Raw genomic sequence first — 23178 nt, forward strand, 5'->3', positions numbered from 1 at the left:
TGACTTTAATGAAACCTGCTTAATTCCATCACCTCAGCCTTAGAATATTTTGCACATCCACCAACTTGCCTCAGGAGAGAGGATTTGCATTTTTATTTTCAGTTTTGTTTATCACTGCCTCCTTGTTCCATTCCCCACGTTATACTTCTGCAATAACAAGCAGATTATCTGCGGATGGCAAATATATTCTAGTTTTCCATAAAAAAAAAAAATAAAATTCCAGGCGGTTCGACTGTAAAGTCTGTTATCTTCAAACAGCATGAGCAATGTCCTAAGTTCTTATGTCTGAGAAGAGGCATTCTGAGTAAAAATCTCAGTCCATTAATGAAGCTATGCAGATAATACAACTGAAAATATTTCAGACTATGAGGATAGTGTTTCATACTGAGAGGACAAAATGCATAAACCTCTTTTGAAAAGACATACAGTTTATTTCAATTTAAAATTAATGGATCTCTTGTGAATTTTTCATTTTCAGATATTTTCCAAATCATGTTTGACAGAGCAAGACATTTTTCACAGTATTTCCTAAAATATTTTCTGAAGAAATTTTTATTTATCAATATTCAATATTAATTAATATTATTAGCCTCCTTAAGCAATGCATATATATTTTGGTTGTGTACAAAACAAACCACCATTAGTTTTATGATCACCAGCAGTGTTAATCTTGCAGGCTGCTGGTAAACACTCCCTATAATTCACTCAACTACACATCTGCCACTGAACTGAACTACAATCCCATTATTTCCTGCACTCACACACCATTTTCAAATCACCCTTGATTGCAAACACACAGCTGGAGGCTCATAATGGACTGAGTATCTAGACTATAAACACAGCACACACATCTATGCTAAGTCTTTTAAACTTTAAGTGAGCATTTCTAAGCATTTCCTTGTCCTGCCTTTTGTGTTTGTCTTTGTTTTGCTTATTGTTTTATGTTGTTTTGCTGCCTGTCCCGACCATTCGCCTGTGACTAGTTGTGGGCAAAGCGAGGCTTAATGAAACACTTAAACAGTCGAAGCAAATGTGTCAAGCTTAGAAACGTTTTAGAACCCATCTCTACAGTGACAGCTAGTGATCATTATTTTATGAATTGCACTTGAACAGGTTCAGCATAGAAACAGTTAAGTAAATTGAGGTATTAAACCCCACGTTGTAGAGCTGAGGTTTCAAGTGATTTAGTTGAGCGGTGAGAGTTCCTGACTAGCATGCAGAGATAATGGGTTTGAATCCAGGCAGATGCAGCTATAGATGTTAGTTTTTAAATGCTCTGTTCTTGTGACGTGTTTAGTTTTAACATTCTGACATCGGAATGAACATGTTTTAAATAAATGTGTCTTGTTTTGATTATTAAAAAGTAACATTATTACAAAACATCAAGTCACAAATTCAGAGTATTTCTACAAATTGGGATTTAAACTTGGGACAATTACAGCACAGTTACTCAGTGCACAAGCTCGGTCCACTAGGCGATTCACCAGGTCTCGAAACACTAAAAAAGCCAATGCTTTAGTCATGTGACCTCGTGTTTTGAAACACTTTAGTCACGTGACCTGGGTGTTTCGGATCATGCTTCAGTGTAGTGTTTTGAAATACTTCAGTATCTCGAAATTATGTCAACGTCAGATTCACATCAGCCATCTCTACTCTGACTAAACTTTTAGATTCACTGCATGCTCCTGTCTGTCCCTATTTTAAACTTTTTCCTGCCTGACGACCTTAATAAACTGCATTTGGATCCTCAGCTCTGTTGAAACCCAACTCATTACAGTTAAACAATGATTTGTCTAATTAAGTTAAATTGTCTTAACCTTATTAACCTTGTTAAGCTTTTAAGTGTCACTAAACTGAATACTAGTATCTAGTAAAATATTATGTACTGTCATCATGGCAAAGATAAATTAAATAAGTTATTAGAAATGATTTATTAAAACTATTATGTTTAGAAATGTGTTGAAAAAAATCGTCTTTCCATTAAACAGAAATTGAGAAAAATAATATACAGGGTGGCTAATCAGTCTGACTTCAAATGTATAGTAGTCTTTTCCCGAAACCCAAACTCAGAACATTCTTCAAGCAGAGTGTCAATATGCAGCTATTCTCTTTCTATGAGATCGCAGACACCCCAAATATAGCGCAGCGTGGTGTTTCTGCACTGGATCTGTGAGTGTGCATTTTTCTACAGAAGATATTTCCCCGCCACTGACTGTTATGGAGTCTGAGAGCTGCTATTAGCCTGGGCTGGATAATTGCAGGTAATGACAGTGTGGAAAGAACAAGTCAGGGGCAACAAGAGATGCTTACGGCATTTGAGAGAGCGAGACAATAGCAGCTTTTAAAGAAAGGTGAGGCGGTTGCACGACCTGCTACTGCGTGGAAACCCTGGGGATCACCTTTTCTCACCCACCTGTCATTATTTTGCATTAACTTCATTTATCTTGGCCTTCCATTACAATAGCAGCAGTTCAAAAAACAGCTTGTGTGCTGCATGTTTCACCATAGCAATGAAAACAGCGGGTAGCACATTGTATTACTTTTATGGTCAAAATGAGGGCTTCTATGTCTCACTTGAAATCAGCAATGTGTTTGGATTGTGTGTGTGTATATGTGTGTGTGTGTGTTTTGTGTTTGTGTGTGTGTGTGTGTGTGTGTGTGTGTGTGTGTGTGTGTGTGTGTGTGTGTGTGTGTGTGTGTGTGTGTGTGTGTTTGTGTGTGTGTGTTAGAATAAGTTGATTCCTTTATTTTGATCTCTTGTGACTTTTTTGGGCTGGTGGAGGACCAAGAAATGGCTCAGCAGCAGCTTCACTCTTTTCTATTTGGGTATTTCCATATCCATGTGAGGAGTTTTAAATTAATAAGTGACCGGAAGCTATGCTAAGGTTAACTAGACTATAGCAAATATCTTGCTGTCTGCAAAAGACAGTGATTTAAATGTACCAAATAACTCCTATATGTGCATACAATTCGACACAACTACACAAGCATCGCTTTAACCTTTATAACCGCACGTTAACGTTACTCTGTCAACAGCCTTTTGTTTAAATTACTGCGCTAAAAGAGCTAAGTAAATAGAGAGCACCCGACCCGACTGCAGACGCCAATAATGCAGCGTAATGGAATAATATCCCGATCAAACTCTGCTTCAACTACGCTACAAGTTTATAAACTGCCTCTGGAACCCAGTTAAGGTAAAGAAATCTTTTTAACAAAAATAATGATGCAGTGAAGTGTTTTTTTTTGCTCAGCCGAGCCTTCTCCGTTGCTGTGTGGAGGGAGCAGCAGCCTGTGTCAGTCACTTTTTGAGATGGGACTGGCTGCAGACCTGGTGCAATGCAATCTGGGCTGCATCCAATGCACTTCCTCCCTTAGATAAACTGTCTCGCATACAGTCCCTGACAAAAGTCTTGTCGCTTGTGAACAAATTGACCTCAAGTGCTGCTGAAATATATTTATAATCAAGTTTTTATTTATTTATTTTTTACAAGAAATGGCTCATTTTAATCCCAAAAGCTTTTGAAATAATGTTTCAGTGCAAAACTAAACTGTCAAAAAGCATTCCAATATTCCCAGCTTGGTAAAGCTCATTGAGTAATTTTTTTTTTTTTTTTAATGAGACCTGGTCACCTGAAGTCCCTGTGTCAACCAGAACAGTTTGCCGGATTCCGTTTTAAAATGGCCTCTATGGCCGAATCCAGCACTAAACAAAAGACAACTGAAAAACCGTGTGGCATATGCCAAGGCTCACAGCCTGCTAAAATAATGGACGCTGGAAAGTGGCAGAAGGTGGAGTCTTCAGATTAATCTTCTGTTGAATTACACCATAGTCACCACAAATATTGCAGGAGACCTACTGGAGCCGGCATGGATCCAAGATTCACCCCGAAATCAGAGTTTGGTGGCGGAAAAATTATAATCTGGGGTTACATCTAGTATGGGGGTGTGCAAGCATTCTGCAGGCTGGAAGGCAACATCAATAGTCCAAATACCAAGAAATCTTAGCTAACTCTTATATTCCCAACCATAAAAGAGGCCATATTCTGCAGCAGGATTGTGCTCCATCGCATACTTCCATCTCCACATCAAAGTTCCCTTAAAGTGAAGAAGATCAATATGCTCCAGGATTGGTCAGCCCAGTCACCAGAAATCAACATTATTGAGCATATGTGGGCTAAAAGGAAGCATGGAAGATAACACCACAGAATATTGATAAACTCTGGTAGGCATGCAAGACCAATTACTTCATTAATGAATCGTATCATTCCTTTCCAAACCGCATGGATGCAGTCCTTGAAGCTCATGGAAGTCATACAAGATATTACAGTTGCACACCACTACTTAATTTGCTGACATTTTTTGTACTTGCATTAATTGTGTTACATTTCTGTATAGGTGACAACACATTTGTTTTGAAACGTATGACCAAATTGTGACCTTTCTGTTATGATTAAATGACAAATTAAAATTTGCAGTGAAGCTAATTTATTTCAGTGCATTATAACATAATTTGGGAGGGTTTTAGCTTTTTATATGAGCCATTTCCAACACCAATTAATTAATTAAAATCCAGGTTAATAGCAGGTGTTTCTACAAAATAGGTAAGTGACAAGACTTTTATCAGGGACTGTAGAGTATGTCTGGTATATTAGACTGCCAGCTGATGATCCACATGGCTGTTTGGAAAGTGCCTGTAGTTGGTTGACTTATAGAATAGAATGCCTCCTACCTTTGACTTTTAAGACTTGTTAGTCACCACTTTTGTGTAGGTTTTAGGACATCATGGAAATATACTATATATTTGTCTGATTTTCTAAGCATATTTAAACATCAGGATTGTTTTTATTGATCACATGTCACAGAAAATACATTTCAAATATAAAAAGATTGATAATTATTTTGAACTTTCCACTGAAATAGCTTCCACAAATACTGTATATGAAGCAATATATAACCACCTTTAAACACATTAATGATGCTAAATGTTTCTTCAGCTGCGATTCAGAGTAAAGGATTTCCGAAGGATCTTGAAACAATAATTGTAAGTTTTAATTTTAAAACGTGTATATAAAAGGAATGCTGTTTTTAAATAGAAAGTGTGAAAAGGATTACACTACAAAGCTATTTAATGTAGTTTAACCCCATTTTTTTATTGTTAATGTGCACAAAAATGGAGAGAACTCTTGCTAAAAACATTGGTCTGTTATCTGGATGTCTGTTGATGCGTCCAAATTCACATACTTAAACTACATACTACTTCCTCATTAACAGATCGTTATATTGTTTAATTATGTCACTTGTCAATCATCTCGACACATCATCCACATTTCTTTTAGATTTATTTTACTGGAAAAGCAGCAGCAGCAGGTTACTCTGCCATTCGCAAGTCTTTCATGCAGAAAAATTTCCTCAGCTCCTTGGGTAATTATTCATTCAGAAGTTAATGTCCAAATATATCTTGATATGAGTTCTTGTTGCTATAGATGAAATGTAACACGTAAAACGCGGTTTAAACATGTTCCAGTTGGCTAGATATTGATTAACAGTCATACAAACATCTTTACTGAAGTCTCTCTTGATGGTTGGTTTCGCGTGTCCGCCATGTTTGAAGTTTGTTTACACTTTTTACCTGAGTTTGTAGTTCTAATCAAATTCACGGCCAACGTGCAGTGTATTATTAGTGTATTATCAGGCAATATTAGTGCTTATAGTATGGATGCTTCTACACTTATAATTAATAAACCATTGGCATACTCTTTTCAACATACTATGGTTTGTGACATACTAATTCTATTTTTGAATACTGTTTAGGATGGATAGTATGCAAATTGGGATGGAGCATGTCTGTTATCAATGTTTTAGAAAAGTGGGATAAAGCATAATGCAAGAACCGAGCATAAAATCATAAATGTAATAATGCTAGTCTGTAACAGGATATTTGTGTGTATTTGTGTGGAGACACATCATTAAAGAGAATCTGTATGAGTGGGTTCAAGCAACCTGAGCTCCTTAAATGTTGCTTTTTTCCACACAAAATAGAGAATTTTAACTCCATAGAGTGGATATGTATACTCTGAGTCTGATGTTGCGATCTGGATGTTTTCAATTGTAACTATTCTCTTTTGGCTTTATTTTTTTATTTTTTTATTTATTTATTTATTTATTTATTTATTTATTTGTTTGTTTATTTTGTATTTGGCAATTTCTTGCTCTGCATGTACTGTATGTGTTTTATTGCGCTTTGTTTTATAGTATTTACAGTGCATGTACTTACAGTCTACCTAAGAGCACTAGAGCACTAGATAATATATAGTAACCTGTGGTTTAAGGTACACTGTAAAAAAAATACTGGTTACCTTAAAATTTGAAGCTGAATCAAATTAACATTATGAGTTCATTGAACTTATATTATGTTAAACTGACTTAAATCAGCTTGCACAACTTATAAAATTACATTAGAACATGATTAACTTAGTTTAATAAGTAATAATGATCTAAAACATATGCTGTCATGACTAATTGATCATGTAATCTTTTACAGTGTAGGATCAGAGTTAGTACTTTTGTAATTGCTATTAAAAAAAAAAAAAAAACTAAGCAGACCAGTAATGTAATGTTACCAGTGTGGCATGCGTTTCATAAGAACAGCACCTTCAACAGTTTGAGCTATTAGAATGGTTACCCACACTTTTTTAATGATTTTGCATGTCATTAAACTATGCAAGACAGTGGTTGTGTAAGGATGTTTTTTTTCTTTTTTTCCAACAGCGCTTTTAAAGAATTTGATTGATTTTAAGTACTATGAGAGCTATTCATTTCTCCCCTCTGTTGTCAATTAGAAATCAAAAATAGTACATTTGAGTTTGGAAAATGTCTCGTTCAGTATACTGATGGAGCCTGATGCTTTCAAATTAAGGCAAAATTGTTGGCTTTAAACTTTAAATGTGTTGTGTGTGTGTGTGTGTGTGTGTGTGTGTGTGTGTGTGTGTGTGTGTGTGTGTTTTACTTTTTTTGTTCAAAGCTTCTTCCCTTGTGATGTGTGTGTAGCAGGTGAATGATTGCCTTTTGAAATTTTGGGTTTCAGTAATTTTCAGTAAAATCGAAAATGTTTTACTCATCGATGATGGATTAAATTTATCAAAAGTGACAGCAAAAACATTCATAATTTCTCCTTAACTTTCCCTTTTCAAAAGCGCTCTATTGATTTCCGCTGTTCAGATTTTACATTTAAATAAGTAAAGTATTAAATGTCACACAATAGTTTACAATAAAGTACAAACCCTGTCAAAAAGTATGGAATCACCGCTCTTGGAAGATGTTCATTTAAATGTTTAATTGTGCAGGGAACAAAAAACAAGCACATACATGCCACAGTTTTTATTCAACAATCCAACCGTCTGGCTGCATGAATCACACACAGAAAAGACAGTAGTCAATTACAACTGTTTTAACAGATCAAACAGAGAAAACAAATATGGAACCACACAAATTTGAGGAAAATACATACACTGTTTACCCATAGCGTTTACATGGTCATAATACAGCAAGTAATACAACAAGCATTTAGTTTGGGCTAGCTTTTGCAGCTGGACATTGCTTTACAATGCCCTTGATTGGTGAACATTAGCCAGTGGGGGAGTGTCTTTTTTTGTCTCCCTAGGTGTGAATTATTCATGACCATTGTCACTCCCACGCATACAGCTGAGCTGACCCAAAATAGACTTTACAAAATGTAAATCATTGTAAAGTTTTTGAACGAGAGAACAACAATTTTCACGTAATTGTGAAGTAAATATTTTAGCCTACAAGACTAGTTACTCAAAAGTCTTACTCGGGACCATTCAGAGTGTTTGTTTGGACCTTATTTCTGCTACATTGTTTTTACAAAGCCTACCAACCACGCATAATATTTTTTTTTTACCAAACAACGCAAGCATGTACATCAATATTTCTCATATAATATTGTAGCACAGTTTGTGCTGAATACAAAAAATAAAAATAAAAATACATGTTGGCCAATACTATTTAATAAGCTGAAATAAGCACAAATGTCAAAACATCTTAGGGACCCCTAAATCACCTATGACCCCAGAGGGTTACTATCACCTAAAACAAAATAACCAATTCTGAATACTATACTCTGCTCATCCACATACTGTAGATAAAAATCCCCCAAAATAACTTCCTTTAAAAAAGCATATTTATAAACAGCACTAATAGCCGTCATATTATAATGATGTCAAAGGATTTTCATAAAATAATTTATTTTATACTTTAACCTTGTTAAGACGTCTTCCAAAAAACATTACAAAATGTACTGATCCCAAACCGCATGTGTGTGTGCAGCTATTTAAATGATTCAGCTAAACTGACTGTGATTGGTTGGTCACAGTTGGGCTCCTGTGTGTGTGTATTTACAGAACAGGCCTCCAGCGGTACAGGGCTCCCAGCACCAAAGCCACTCTCCAGCATGTATGAACCCGGCCCTGATGAGCTCCCCCTGGGTGAGACAGAAACACGGGGGCCGCGCCATACCAAATCGTCTCTGTCTCTCCACAACTGATTCGCCACACTCTGTTACGTCTTCATCTTACATGCTGCTGCTTTTAGAAACATCCCATGCTCGGCTGAAACAGATGGCTGTTCTGCTTAGATCGCATGCAAATGCAAACTTTAAAACTTGTTTCTCTCTAGATTTGGAGTGTGTCACCAGCAGTGCTTTGCTTCATTGCGTGCGCATGCGGTCGCTTCTAGAAATATATAAATCTTCATTATTCATCATGATTTTTCTGTTATTATCACTTCTTACAATAATGAATTATCAGAGCTTTTTTGTGGCTTTTTCATCAGGGTTCAAACCTCATTGGCTGAATGTCATGCTTTCTGTTGTTGCATTGTAGAATTTTGCAGTTTTTAATTTACATTATATTTCTTCTGCTTTCTTTCTCATTGTCTTTTATGTTTTCTTCATATAGTACCGGTATCAGGACGATGATTCCCCTCCTCCTGAACATAGCTTTCCTCGGCTCACCAATGAAGTTCGAGCGCCAGAGTTGGTGCACGTGTCGGAGAAAAACCTCTCAGAAATCGAGAATGTGCATGGTTATGTTTCCCACTCTCACATTTCACCACTTAAGGTAAGTGGTCTTTCTATTTTTTTTTTTTTTTTTTGCCACCTGATGAGTAACATGTTGGCCTTCTTTATATTGTCTTTATACTGGCCTTCTATATACAGCTGAAGTCAGAATTATTAGACCCCCCTTTGATTTATTATTTTTTATTTTGTAAATATTTCCCAAATGATGTTTAACAGAGCAAGTTCACAGTATGTCTGATAATATATTTTTTTTCTGGAGAAAGCCTTATTTGTTTTTATTTTGGCTGGATCAAAAGACATTTTTAATTTTTTTAAAACATTTAAAGGTCAAAATTATTAGGCCTCTTTAAGCTATATTCTTTTTAATAGTCTACAGAACAAACCCTCATCATACAAGTTATTGTAATTACCCTAACCTGCCTAGTTCACCTGATTAACCTAGTTAAGCCTAAATGTCACTTTAAGCTGTATAGAAGTATCTAGAAAAATATCTAGTCAAATATTATTTACTGTCATCATGACAAAGATAAAACAAATTGGTTATTAAAAATGAGTTCTTAAAAATATTATGTTATGAAATGTGTTGAATTTTTTTTCTCTCTGTTAAAACAGAAATTGGGCAAATAAATAAACAGGGGGGTTAATAATTCGGGGTGGGGGGGGGGTTGGGGGGTGGGGGGGGAGTAATTGATTCTGACTTCAACTGTATATGTATTTTTACCTGTCCTTTTTTGTTTGTCTGTGTTTGTCTGCTTTTTTTTCTGTGTGGTTTTCCATATCATGTATTCATACATCATTCATATACTACAGCATTAGAAAAGCTGTGTTGTAATATGACTTCCTAACACTAGATGGAGCTCAGTGGTTAGTTTTAAAACGGTGTATTGTGGATTGGCTCTGCTGGATATCCTGGTTAGTCATTATTGATATTTAAATATATATCGCATTTTATTTTGTGGTACATTTATCAAGCGCAGTGAAATATAATTATTTTGTTTTGTTTTCTATTTTTTATTAGTTTTAAATTGTGAGAATATGGAAAAAAAGTAAACTTACAAGAAAGGTAAAATTACCAGAAAATGTGGAAGTGTGTGTGTGTCTGTGTGTGTGTATGTGTGTGTATTAATAATAATTATTATATAAATATAATTGTTACTATATTTTATTTTAACAACAACAACAATAAATAATAATAATTATTATAACAGCAGCAGTGATAACTATACTACTACTAATAATAATAATCATTATTATTATTTTATAATTATTATTTTATATTATTATTATCACAACAACAACAACAACAACAACAATAATAATAATAAAAAATTATTATTATTATTATTATTTTGTTGTTGTTGTTTTATAATTATTATTATAACAGCAGCAACAATAATAATAATATTTATTTTTTATTTATTTAAAAAATCTTAAAATATGTAATTTTTTAAATAAATTTAGTTATTTATGGCTGTGTTGCTTTAATATCACTGACTAATTATTTCAGTTTATATTCTTAAATTAGATTTTAAAATTTTTTGTTTTAATCTTAAAGAGTTAAGCATTTGTTTTGTTTTTTTTAATTATATTTTTTATTGTTTATAAAGTTTTTCGAAATGCACATCCTACTAATTATGTAAGTGAATTCATCATGTTTTTTCACACATTTATTATCTAAAAAAATGCAAGTAAAACATTAGATTTGTGCCTCTTACTCCTCTTTTCAAGTCATGAAAAAAAGTGTTTTTTTTATCCCACAACTACAAGCTTTTGTTGCTTGTTTATTTATTTTCCTGATCAGATATGGCCTTGCCGGAGTCACGCTCTCTGCCAGAGAGACATTAACAGCCTGTGCATCATCTGATTGTCTGCAGATGATTCAAAAGCTCTGTGCTTTTATTTGATCTGAGCGAGTCTATGATTTTATTCCAAAGTGTATGGGCCCGTCTGAAGCATTAGGCTCATCAGGATTCTGCACTGTCATCTCTTGTGTAGACAGTGTATTAAGACCTCAGTCTTTAGATTTCGCCAACAGCCATTCCTCTAACATCCTCTATCCCACAGACATGATTTCTCAGAGCATACCATGTCGAGCTGAATACAGGATGGTACTTGATAGTATTACTAATATAAAATTTACACTGACCTATTGCTTGCTGTTTTTACAGAGCTAGGTGGGTGATACTAATAAAAGTTTTTAATCTGCTATTTGTAAACACTTGTTATACATGGTTGAAGTCAGAATTATTAGCCCTCCTGAGTTATTAGCCTCCTTGTAAATTTTTCCCCAAATTATGTTTAATGGAAAGATTTTTTTCGACACATTTCTAAATATAATAGTTTTTATAACTCATTTTTAATAACTGATTTATTTTATCTTTGCCATGATGACAGCAAATAATATTTTACTAGATATCTTTCAAAACACCTTTACAGCTTAAAATGACATTTAAAGCCTTAACTAAGGTACTTAGGGTAATTACACAAGTTATTGTATGATTATGGTTTGTTCTGTAGACAATCAAAAAAAAAAATGTTTGAAAGAGCTAATGATATTGACCTAAAAATAAATCAAAACTGCTTTTATTCTAGCCAAAATAAAGCAAACAAGACTTTCTCCTAAAGGAAAAAATATTATCAGGAATACTGTCAAAAATTTTCCTTGCTCTGTTAAACATCATTTGGGAAATACTGAAAAAAAGTAAAAATAATTTTGACTTCAACAGACTTCACACAGGCATTTTTAGTTGCATCTCACATTTTCTTACACCTTGAATGTTTCATTTAGCTTAAATGCCGTTCACCCATTAAAAAAAAACATGTCAGGATCTATGCTTTTTGTCGAATTCTTGTCTGTCTTGCTCAAATTGGGCTCACATTTCAGGAGTTTCAGTTTAGCTCTCTCAATGATTATCTAGTACAGGGTGTTCCAGAGTGAGGCATGTACAAAACCTCCTGTTATTGTGCCTTGGTTTGAAACATGTTGGATTTAAAATCAGAATGATTATGGCTATGCCTATGAAAGTACTTGGGCAATAGTTAATACTTGACCATGACTCAAGGATTTCAATACTCCAGAATTCTGAGCCCGTCTGAAGTAGTTCTTAACTTTTTTTGATGGCAAGATTCCTTCAAAAGCTCAACGATATTTACAGATGTTCCTGATTTACTGGATAAGAAGGATTATTTGTTTTGTTTTGTTTTAATTTTAATTTTGTTTTGTTTTATTAGATTTTTTTGTTTTGTTTTGTTTTATTTTTTGTTTTGTTTTATTTTTGTGTTATTTTTTATATTTTTTATTTTATTTTATTTTAGTTTTATTATTATAATTATTTTATTTGAGTTTTTTGTGTTTTTTTGTTTTTGTTTTAGCCTTGTTTTATTTTAGTTTTGTTTGGTTTTATTTATTTATTTTTAGTTTTATTTTATGATCTTTTTAATAAAACTATTGTTTTATTTTATTATTTTAGTTTTTTATTTTATTATTTTATTTTAGTTTTATTTTTGTTTCGTTTAGTTTTATATATATATATATATATATATATATATATATATATATATATATATATATATATATATAATTATTATTTTTTTTTTTTAGTTTTATTTTATTTTAGTTTTATTTTAGTTTTTTTATTTCATTTTATTTTTTATTCCATTTTATTTATTTTTTTGTTTTATTTTATTTATGAGGATTTTACTAGTATTCACATCACAAAAAAGGGCTGTTTTATTGGCAGTTGTTCAATCCAATGTTATACTAATAGTACTATTTAATCAGTTTCAATCTATAAACATACAAACAAAAATATTTAGCTTTTATTCTTATGAAGGTTAATATTTTTATTTCGGAAAACTGTTCTGAAAACAGTGGTGTGTCTTGAGGGTCTGAAGATCATCTTAGGGTGTCAGAGCCGAACGTAACCTTAAAATCAATGCCTCATCTTACCATCTTTTTCATTTCTTCTCATGGCTCATGCAGTTTTTCTGCGTCTTCATCCTCTCTCCTGCTGTCTCCTCAGCCTCTCTCTTCCCTCCTGAGTGCAGTCGACTTTGCTGGTGACGTTCTTTTTGTATTTTCTCACCTGCAGCCTGCGCTGGTTACCCGGTTTGATCTAACATACCCGGGGGTGACCGCAGCAAACTACCTGGCAAGTTTGTGATCTTCATTCTGAATGTGTCTGTTTTCCCCGTTGTTTTTGTTGTTGATGTTGTCGTTGTTGTTGTTGTTGTGGTTCATCCGTACTCAGGAACATTACGTCTGTGCCAATGTTCCGACTCCGTTGTGACATCCGCATGAAATTCTTCACAGGGTCTGACAAACAAGTCTGGAAACAAAAGCTCCCTTTGAAGAAACCCATTTGTGCAGTGAAATCACATTTGTTTTCTTCAAATATGGTTGACTTGAAATCAGTTGATGTGCTGTTTGTCTTTTTGAATATTCCACCCGTGATTAATATGTTGCCCAGTATGATTGCTGATGATGGTGTTTATTGTATTTGAATTACACAGACATTGAAAGAAGGCCTGTGACTGACAGAGCAGCTCACCGTTGCGAAATACTGATTTGAAAGTGGGAGGTTATATCAAGCATCTACGGAAGTTTGGATGGTATTTTGCTTTTAGATGGTCTCTGTATGATGGCATATTAAACACCAGCTGAACTGCTTTGTTTACTTGGGCAAATAAGGGAAACACTGTTATTCCTGCAGCTTTTAAAGTCTGTTGCTGTCTGAAATCCCTTCCTACTCAGTACATACTACATTTGAATTTGAATTTGAATTTTCTACTCAACCATTTGAAAAGTGCGTTCTGTGTAGTATGAATGTGAGTAATATAAATGAAACTTGGAAGCAAATATGGGAAGGAAGTACAAATACTTTGTTACTGTACTTAAAGGGCCATGACACCCCCCACTTTTAGTTTAAGTCTACCTCAGACTTAATGGGCGTAGAGCTCCACGATCACATGCAGGAGTGGGTATGGCCAGCAGTGCAGGGGAGAAGGAGGGAAGCGGACAACTGTTGTCAGTCAGCTCACAAAATGAGACACAAACCGTGAGGAGACTCATGATTTTATAGTTTACAAAGTTTAAATGCAAAGAAATAAACAGTAATTTAATGCCCTGCTACATTTGTTATTTGTAATTTCATACACACAACCAGAATTTATATCATCATAAAGATAATCGTGTTTATATGAACACTAAATGAGGACTTTTCCCTCAATCCCCGGGTCTGAATGCAGACTCAGTGCAGCAGGTCTTTTGCTCTGTCTATTTTGATCATTAGCCCTGCTGGTAATCTGGAGGATTAAGGAAAACAGCATGATGATGTGTCTAAATGTAAACTCCACTGATAAAAGACAACGTCCGCCATTCTCCAATTCTCATACTGCTCTCCCGACAAAAATGCTTGCTGCACATAAACAGCTTTGCTGTATCGGCCCTGACAGCATCGCGGGGAAAAACATGCAACAAACCCTGTGGATCATGCAAACAAACAAATACGACCCTTTATGAACAGCTAAATACAGTGTGCCGTGGGTCTGTGAAAGCAGTTCACACAGTCATCAAGGTAGGATCTCACAGCTTGGCACTGGCAGGTCTACCTTGCTTTCGAAAAGCACGCACAGTCATGAATAGCTAAGAAGCAGGCTCCTCTCATATGATAAGAAAACTCAGCTATGAATAATAATGAGAAACCGACGCATCATCTTTGCACTTGCAGTTTTGCTCTACGTCACCGATTTTGATACCGCCTTAAAAATTATTTTAAACCCGGAAAATGAAATTAGTTGACAAAAGCTCAAATTATCCAGTTTACCCCACAATTACAGCTAATAGGTGATAACATTGTCTTAAGTGATGCTCAACACACACAAATCACAAACAAATGAGGGTTTCTTGAAACCTTAAGTAGATGATTCTGGTATCAGTACTTTACTCCACTAGGGATGCAACGATTATAGATTTTAGTTGTAAGATTATAGTCTGAGAAATAATAACCTTTATCACGATTATTATGCATTCATTCATTTCAAAACACTGCTAGTTTAGAAAAATCACATGAAAGCTCCTTTTATTTTAATGGGTTCTTTATTGCTGCTCGGTAACCAATTAATACAGCACATAATGATACTAAAAACAAATAATAGTCCATTTCTCTCTTTGTCCTTAAAAATAAGATAAATTTTGTCATTTAAACACAATTAATAGTTTTACACTGTAAGTAAATTACAGAACAAAGCATAAAAAAAATAAGAAGAAGAATAAAAAATTGTATTTGTCAAATGCAGAGCTTGAAATTAACTTTTTTACTTGGTAGCACCGGCGCTCCTGGCTTCACAAATTTAGGAGCATAATAATACATTTTGGAGCACCCACCAAAAATGAATGAGCACCATTGCAAATTCTATATTAACAGATTTATTGTATTTGAAAACAACATCAATCAGGACTAACAAAAACAAGAAACTACTATCTAATTCTGTTATGACTTAGAATTATTAGATATTCCAAAATAAATATCTGATAATTATAGAACGTTAACGATAATGATGATGACAATAATACTAACAATGAGTTACATTTCTCATTATCATGCTGCCTTGAATGTGCTTGAATGTGATTTATCTGCAATAAAAAGTCCTACTGTGACTTTATGGAAAATAAATCTATGGTTTGCACCAAACAAAAATAAAGAAATGAAGTAAGAAATACCCTTTTTGCACTACTATTGCATGTCAATTTAAGAAACAGGAAGATCGAACAAAAGATCGAGCAAGTAAAGTCTCACTTTTGTCACTCTCTAAAAGTTTTGGTTTCGGTTTGTGTAAATTTAAGTGTTCAGTACTGCTATGCGCCGATTTACACTTTTCTGTTTTTGTGGAAAAAAGCAGGCGAGTCAGCTTAGTAAAGGCGTGCTTATTTGGCTATAATGGATACAGTGTTAGATTTTACATTTAGCGGCCATTTGCGCTGAACATGCAGCTCATCGAGATTGAAATATAAATAAAACATGAATAAAAAAGAAAAATGCTATGAACATTTAGTGGTGCTACTTAAGGTTAGAGTCATTCTTTTTGTTTTGATATGCGTGATATTTACAGCCTGATCTCATGAGGAAATGTAAGTCTTTACGTTTTGTCAGTTGTCAGTTTAGTGGCTAATTTGTACAAACATGTATGTGTATAGTCGTACAAAACTGTATGATTTTTAACAGGGAGGCGTAGCACCCAAGCCCACCTCTAAACTCAACCGTCATGGAGGCATAAGCAAATAATCCTGAATTGTACTAATTTGATCATACAACTAAATCAAAGCCACTAAATCAAAAAGTTACAAATTGCCTTGAGATTGTGTTGGATATTTAACCAAAATGGTCTGAGGTCAGTAGTGTGCTAATGTGTGTAATTATTTGGCTATATTGTATACATTGTTAGATTTTACATTTAGCGGCCATTTGCGCTGAACACGCAGCGCATCAAGATTCAGGTCATTAAACAGCGGATCCACTTTCAGCACTCTTTCTGAAAATGGTTGATTTCAGCTTGGCGAACGTAATTGAGACAGATAATCAACAATGAAAACATGACTGATGTCTTATTTATAACTGGTAATAAGATGCGTTTTGGTTGATTGGATCACAGGTAAACAAGAGACGTTAAAACAAGAGCCAGATATATTAATGGTATGTTTGTCTAAAGCCCAATATTGACACTGAAATGCTGTTTCTCTTAACTGTCATCTATTTACATCTTAGATGTCATATTTAATCTTAAATTTATATATATTTTAATGATAAGATTTTTCCTAATGTTGAATATTAAAGTTTTTTTTTTCTTAGAGGCTACGTTAAATTGAAATCAAAATGTCAGCAAATTTGCAGTATCAGCCATGAAAAATTGAGATCGGTGCATCACTATAAAGAACCTGTGAATGTACAAGATGTACCAGATCTCATATTAGCATTCAGTAATGTTGCACAGTCTGTATAGCAGGTACAGTTTGTGTCACACTTCTGGTATCACCATACCTTATCAGGCCATCCAGGACTTCTTATATGCGCACACACACACACTTCAGCCATGCTCTCTGGATCTTCAGTCTGTCAGTTGTGCTAATGCTACAGCCTCTGTAGACCATCACCATGACAGCCCGTCATCTCTGAAGTCTTTCGACTTACGCCGGAGACACTCAAGCGAAAATTAGCTAACAGCTTCAATGTGTCGATCTATTACTCCTAAAGATTAAAATTAAAGATCAAACTATTTCTTTAAATGATATATATAATATAAACTGTATTTATGTAAATTTTTTTTAAATTATATATAACCAAAAATAAATATCTGTAGCAATATTTCATATAAATAACATGTATTAATATAAAATTATTACATTTTTTTGCTATAAAATTGATCTTTCTGCTGTTTATTATGTTTATTTTTTCATATTTTCATTTGATTAAAACGTATACTATTATAATTTATTATATTACAATATTATATAATATAATTCTGGGAAATGCTATTTAAAAAAAGAAACTTCAACCGTAAAAGTTTGTATTTTTTAAATGATATAAAATGTAATTAATAACTGTAATAAGATGTACACATTGTATTAGTAATATTCATTTGATATTTTTTTAGTAATTTATTATTAAAATTATCCAATAGTATTTTAATAGTGTCACATAAAACCAGTATTATAATATTTAATATGTAAATGTTAGATTATTAAAAAAGATGAATCTATTATTTAATTTGTCTAACCTGAACATTTATATGTTCTGACAGATTTAATTACTTGAATGCATAAATACTGTATACTCATTCATGTGCTTTAAATGGAGTTGAATGGAAAACATATCGAAAGTATTTAAAAGTATAGTATGATGGTGCCTTTAGCCTCATGCGGTACATTTTCATCATTTAATGAATGTTGTGCATACATAATGGTTAGAGCTTTTGAAAAACACTAAGCACAGTCTGATTAGCTGGATTTATTAGTTGCAAGTAAATAACATCCCCTTAAGCACAACTGTGTTTTCTTTTTGCTCTCAGGGTTGCATCAGATTTTTGATTTATTTATCTCTAAATTGCGCTTGGTTGTTTTCTATTTTAAAGCGAAACACTGCCAGCAAAACATTGCTTTTTCATGCACCTTTAAATTTGGAGATTTGGGGATTTTTTTTAATAGTTTTTTTCTTCAGTCTAATGTAAAGAAAACATCCAAACACAATATTAAGTGATAGTTTTGTTGGACTGGATCAGTTTGTATCTGCAGATTTCAGTTACAATACATAGTTTTAAAGTCTGTTATCTCAACTTGTTTGTTTTTTTCTCCACCACTGATAAATTTCCACTTACGGACACCAAGCTTCACAGTTATATACAGTTGAAGTCAGAATTATTAGCCCCAAACCCCCCCCCCCCCCCTATATTATTAGCCCTCCTTTTTATTTTTTCCCCCAATTTCTGTTTATTGGAGAGCAGATTTTTTCAACACATTTCTAAACGTAATAGTTTTAATAACTCATTTCTAATAACTGATTTATTTTATCTTTGCCATGATGACAGTAAATAATATTTCACTAGATATTTTACAAGACACTTCTGTACATCTTAAAGTGACATTTAAAGGCTTAACTAGGTTAATTAGGCTATTGCAGTGGTTCTCAAACTGTGGTACGTGTTACGTGCAGGCTTCCTTTAGTGGTATGCGGAGGAATGAAATATGTCATGTACATGCTACACACATTTAAAAATTTATCAAAAATGATGGATATAATATGCCAAATATGACATAGCCTATTTTTCTGAGGTAATCTGCCACGTCTTTTTTTAACTGTGCAGAGTTGTAGCTGCTTTATTGGGCCTACTACGCTACTGTATTTCAATACTGTTTATTTTGGTGGTACTTGGAGAGACTATTTTTTTCTGAGGTGGTACTTGATGAAAAAAGTTTGAGAACCACTGGGCTATTGGCAGGTTAGGGTAATTAGGCAAGTTATTGTATAACCATGGTTTATTCTGTAGACTATTGAAAAATATATTGCCTAAAGGGGCTAATAAATATGTCCTTAAAATGGCTTTTAAAAAATGTAAAACTGATTTTTTTCTAGTCAAAATAAAACAAATAAGACTTTCTCCAGAAGAAAAAATGTTGTCTGACATACTGTAAAAATGTCATTTGGGAAAAAAAAAAAAAAAAAAAAAAAAAATATATATATATATATATATATATATATATATATATATATATATATATATACACACACACACACACACACACACACACACACACACACACACACGCGCACACACACACACACACACACACACACAGTTAAAGTCATAATTATTACTCCTACCTGTTTATTTTTTTCCTAATGACTGTTTAATGGAGACATCTTTTTTCAGCACATGTAAACATAGTAGTTTTAATAACTCATTTCTAATAACTTATTTCTTTTGTCTTTGCCTGCCATGATGACTGTAAATAATATTTGACTATATATCTATAGTTGTGCGTACATCTGTACCAGCTCTGCGACTTAATATTCCATTTTATTCATGTTGCTACCTTGATGTTGTTGATGTTGTTTTCCTGACTGACCTCCGTGGACTAGAGATATAAATCATTTGCACGTTAAAGAAGGCGAAGTTCCAGAACAGGCTCACCAATTACATAAATTCCAAGAACCAATGGTAGCACAAAGGTATTTAGGAGAAAAACGAGCTTCCTAAACGAACTCAAACTTTCCTTTGGCTGGTTTTACTTTGAAATGACCTGATTTCAGTTTGTTCTTTCATTTAGAAGTATACCAAGGCCTTATTAGATGCTCTCATGCACTCTATTCAACAGCCAAACATGTTGATCAGACCACTATCGACTTTCTCTACATGCACATTATAGCTTTTTGTTGTCTTCTTGTGGTGCATATAGAGTAAATGTGAGACTTTCGTGCCTAAAGTGAGGGGAAAATTCAGCTCCATTATTCCGACTGAATCACTGCAGGGCTAAACATTGTGAATCAGCCGGTTTCCTCCCACTGAAAAGCTGCTTTAACACACACACTACTAATTGTGCCCTGCGAAAGAGCGTCGTCAGAAGCCTGACAGTCGGATAGCGCGATATCGATCCTCAAGCCGCGATATTGAATAACATAACAACCTGAAAGGACACGCACCTTCTAGTTGAGATATTAGGCTTCCTCCGGTCGAGGCAGTGAGCAAACATCTGTGCTTTTAATGAGGGGAGCTCGGCATGGGGGAGGCATGATATTTATTAGCCGAATCAGGGTGATTGGAGAGCTCTTTTCTTCCTGAGAGAGCGAGAAGTATAGTGAGAGACGGCGAAGGCTCAGGGTTAATGGTGATTGTTTGGTTATCTCTCCTCCCTGGTGAAATGATTACTTCAGAGTCAGGCCTCTGTATGTGCCCAGGTCGCAGGGAAGGATCAGGCTTGATTGTCTGGGAGATGAGCCTTGGGTGGAATTAGAGATCAGGCAATTACCTCAAAAAGAAAGAAAAGAGAGAGAGAGAGGCGGTGGAAGGCGAAGAGATGAAGTGGAAGAAATTAAAAGGAGAGATGTGGAAAGACCTAAATGCGTTAATTAATTGAAGAATTATTACTGTTAAATACGTATCCAAATAATTTAACATGGCTGTCAACAGCCTAGGATGTTCCAGCCTAAACCACGGCGAATGAAGCTCTGCACAAGACTTTTGGCCAGCGGAGAAATTAAAATGGTCGTGCCCAACTGAGTCTGGTTCTCTCAAGGTTTTTTTTCTTCACTCCCATCAGGTGAAGTTTTTTTTCTCTCTCCGCTGTCGCCACTGCCTCGCATGGTTCAGAATTGGTAGAGCTACGCATCGATGAATTTGCTCTTCAGTGTTTGAACTCTCAGTAATGATTAAATCACACTGAACTGAGCTAAACTGAACTGAACTGAACTTAAACACTAAAACCTGAACCACACTGTTCCAGTTACTATGACCATTTATGTGAAGCTGCTTTGACACAATCTACATTGTAAAAGCGCTATACAAATAAAGCTGAATTGAATTGAATTGAATTGAATTGAATTGAATTGAATTGAACACGAAAAAAAGGAATATGCTAAGAATATTTAGCGGTGCTTCTTAAGGTTAGAGTTATGCTTTCTGTTTTGATATGCGTGATATTTACAGCCTGATCTCATGAGGAAATATACGTAGTTTTACGTTTTGTCAGATTAATGGCTAATTTGTACGAACATGTATGCGTTCAGTCGTACAAAACTGTATGATTTTAAAAAGGAGGCGTAGCACCCAAGCCCACCTCTAAACCCAACCGTCATTAAGAGATAAGCAAATAATACTGAATTGTAGTAATTAGGTCAAAAATGTATACAAATTAGCCTCTTAATCAAAAAGTTACGAATTGCCTTGAGGTTGTTTTGGATATTTAACCAAAATGGTCTGATGTCAGTAGTGTGCTAATGTGTGGAATGCTGGTGGAGCGGAAAAAATGCTTCATCAATGCATCGCGAATCTTTCTCTAATGAATCTGAATCAACAGTTTAATGTCAAATCCAGTGTTTCATCCTAGATTTTTTCTAGCTGTTTACATAAATCTTCCAAATACCCTATGGCGTTATGGCGCCCTATGGAGTATTACAAAGTGCATTCATGTAATACAAGTGGGCAAATTTAGTTGCTTGTGCTGTGATTTCCTCTGTTCGTGCACAAAACTTCTTGCGCACTCTCAAATATACACTGCTTAAGTGCGAATTGCTCAGTGACATGATGCAGACTCACATTTTGTGCCTTGTGTTCGCTCTTCATTTCATGCTTTTGGCTCTCCGGAGATCCTCCTGTTAAGTTTGTTATACCAAGAATGTTGATATGATTTGTATATTGGTACTTACTAACACAATACTAAAAGGTTAAGATCAGTTGTAAAAGTGTTTTTGATGTATTAGGTATAGCCTACTGTACAGTATATGTTATTGTACTTACAACTCAAATTACACTCCCAGTCAAAAGTTTAGAAACAATAAGATTAGTTCATGTTTTATAATCCATTTATAATCATTTCTAGTAACTGATTTGTTTTATCTTTGTCATGATGGCAGTAAATAATATTTTACTATATATTTTTCAGGACACTCCAATACAGCTTAAAGTGACATTAAAAAGCTTAATTCGGTTAATTAGCTTAACTAGGCAGGTTAGCGTAATTAGGCAAGCTATTGTATAACGATGGTTTGTTCTGTAACCTATCGAAAAAAAAATAGCTTAAAGTGGCTAATAATTTGTCCCAAAAATGTTTTTTTTTTTTTTTTTTTATTAAAAACTGCTTTTATTCTAGCCTAAATAAAACAAATAAGACTTTCTCCAGAAGAAAAAAATATTATCAGACATACTGTGAAAAGTTCTTTGGTTTGTTTGACATAATTTGGTAAATATTTAAAAAAAGAAAAAAAAATCAAGCAGGGGGGCTTATAATTCTGACTTCAGCTGCATGTATGATGCCAAAATCAGTTTTTCTAGGCAAAATGGACACACCTAAGAATTTTAAAGACGTGACGTGGTATCTGTTCAAATTGCAGATTAACTACTATAGATTGGCACCAAAATACCACCTTCCCCAAATATACAAACAAACAAATCCTACAAAATTCAGATTAAAACTATGACTTTTTAAATGCATTTGTGCCAAGTTCCAAGTTGTCGTAATGTTTCTGAAGCATATACACTTGGCATACTCTCTGAGAAGACAGATTTGAGGAAGGGTTTGGAGAGTGCAGGGCTCAGTTAGTCTCTTATAGTCTCTCTTTTTGTTGTATTTTTATTTAAAAGTAGGCATAACTTCTTTTTAAAGCCAGTAATATAAAAAGGTAGACTGGCCTAATTTGAATACTTAAAAGTAATATTGGTAACACTTATAGCTAACTGCTAGACTAGCTCTCAAGACATACAGTGGTTTAACATAGTCTTAACATAGTGGCCATCATTATGCAAATAAGCCTGCAGAACGCCCTAGCAGCCACATGGCAACACATTAAACACCCACTCAGATCACCTTAGCAACT

The 23178-nt window shown here is 34.2% G+C and overlaps 1 protein-coding gene and 1 long non-coding RNA gene across 52 annotated transcripts in view; one reads left to right on the forward strand and one right to left on the reverse strand.

The window, feature by feature from the left end:
• dlg2 (discs, large homolog 2 (Drosophila)) overlaps positions 1–23178 on the forward strand; it is a 426869-nt gene that overhangs the window by 141986 nt on the left and 261705 nt on the right. For 21 of the 51 annotated variants that reach the window (XM_068223781.2, XM_073913866.1, XM_073913872.1 and 18 more), the window contains exon 5: positions 8976–9137. In XM_068223781.2, coding sequence (XP_068079882.1) covers positions 8976–9137 — 162 coding nt within the window. 51 annotated transcript variants of the gene reach the window in all.
• On the reverse strand, positions 12791–16101 carry LOC141376399 (uncharacterized). The gene is made up of 3 exons (XR_012386412.1): positions 14968–16101; positions 14621–14857; positions 12791–14579 (listed from the first exon to the last, which is right to left on the reverse strand). It is a non-coding gene; the product is annotated as an uncharacterized lncRNA (long non-coding RNA).

Source organism: Danio rerio, chromosome 10 (genome assembly GCF_049306965.1).
Source record: "Danio rerio strain Tuebingen ecotype United States chromosome 10, GRCz12tu, whole genome shotgun sequence".
Classification (NCBI taxonomy): domain Eukaryota; kingdom Metazoa; phylum Chordata; class Actinopteri; order Cypriniformes; family Danionidae; genus Danio; species Danio rerio.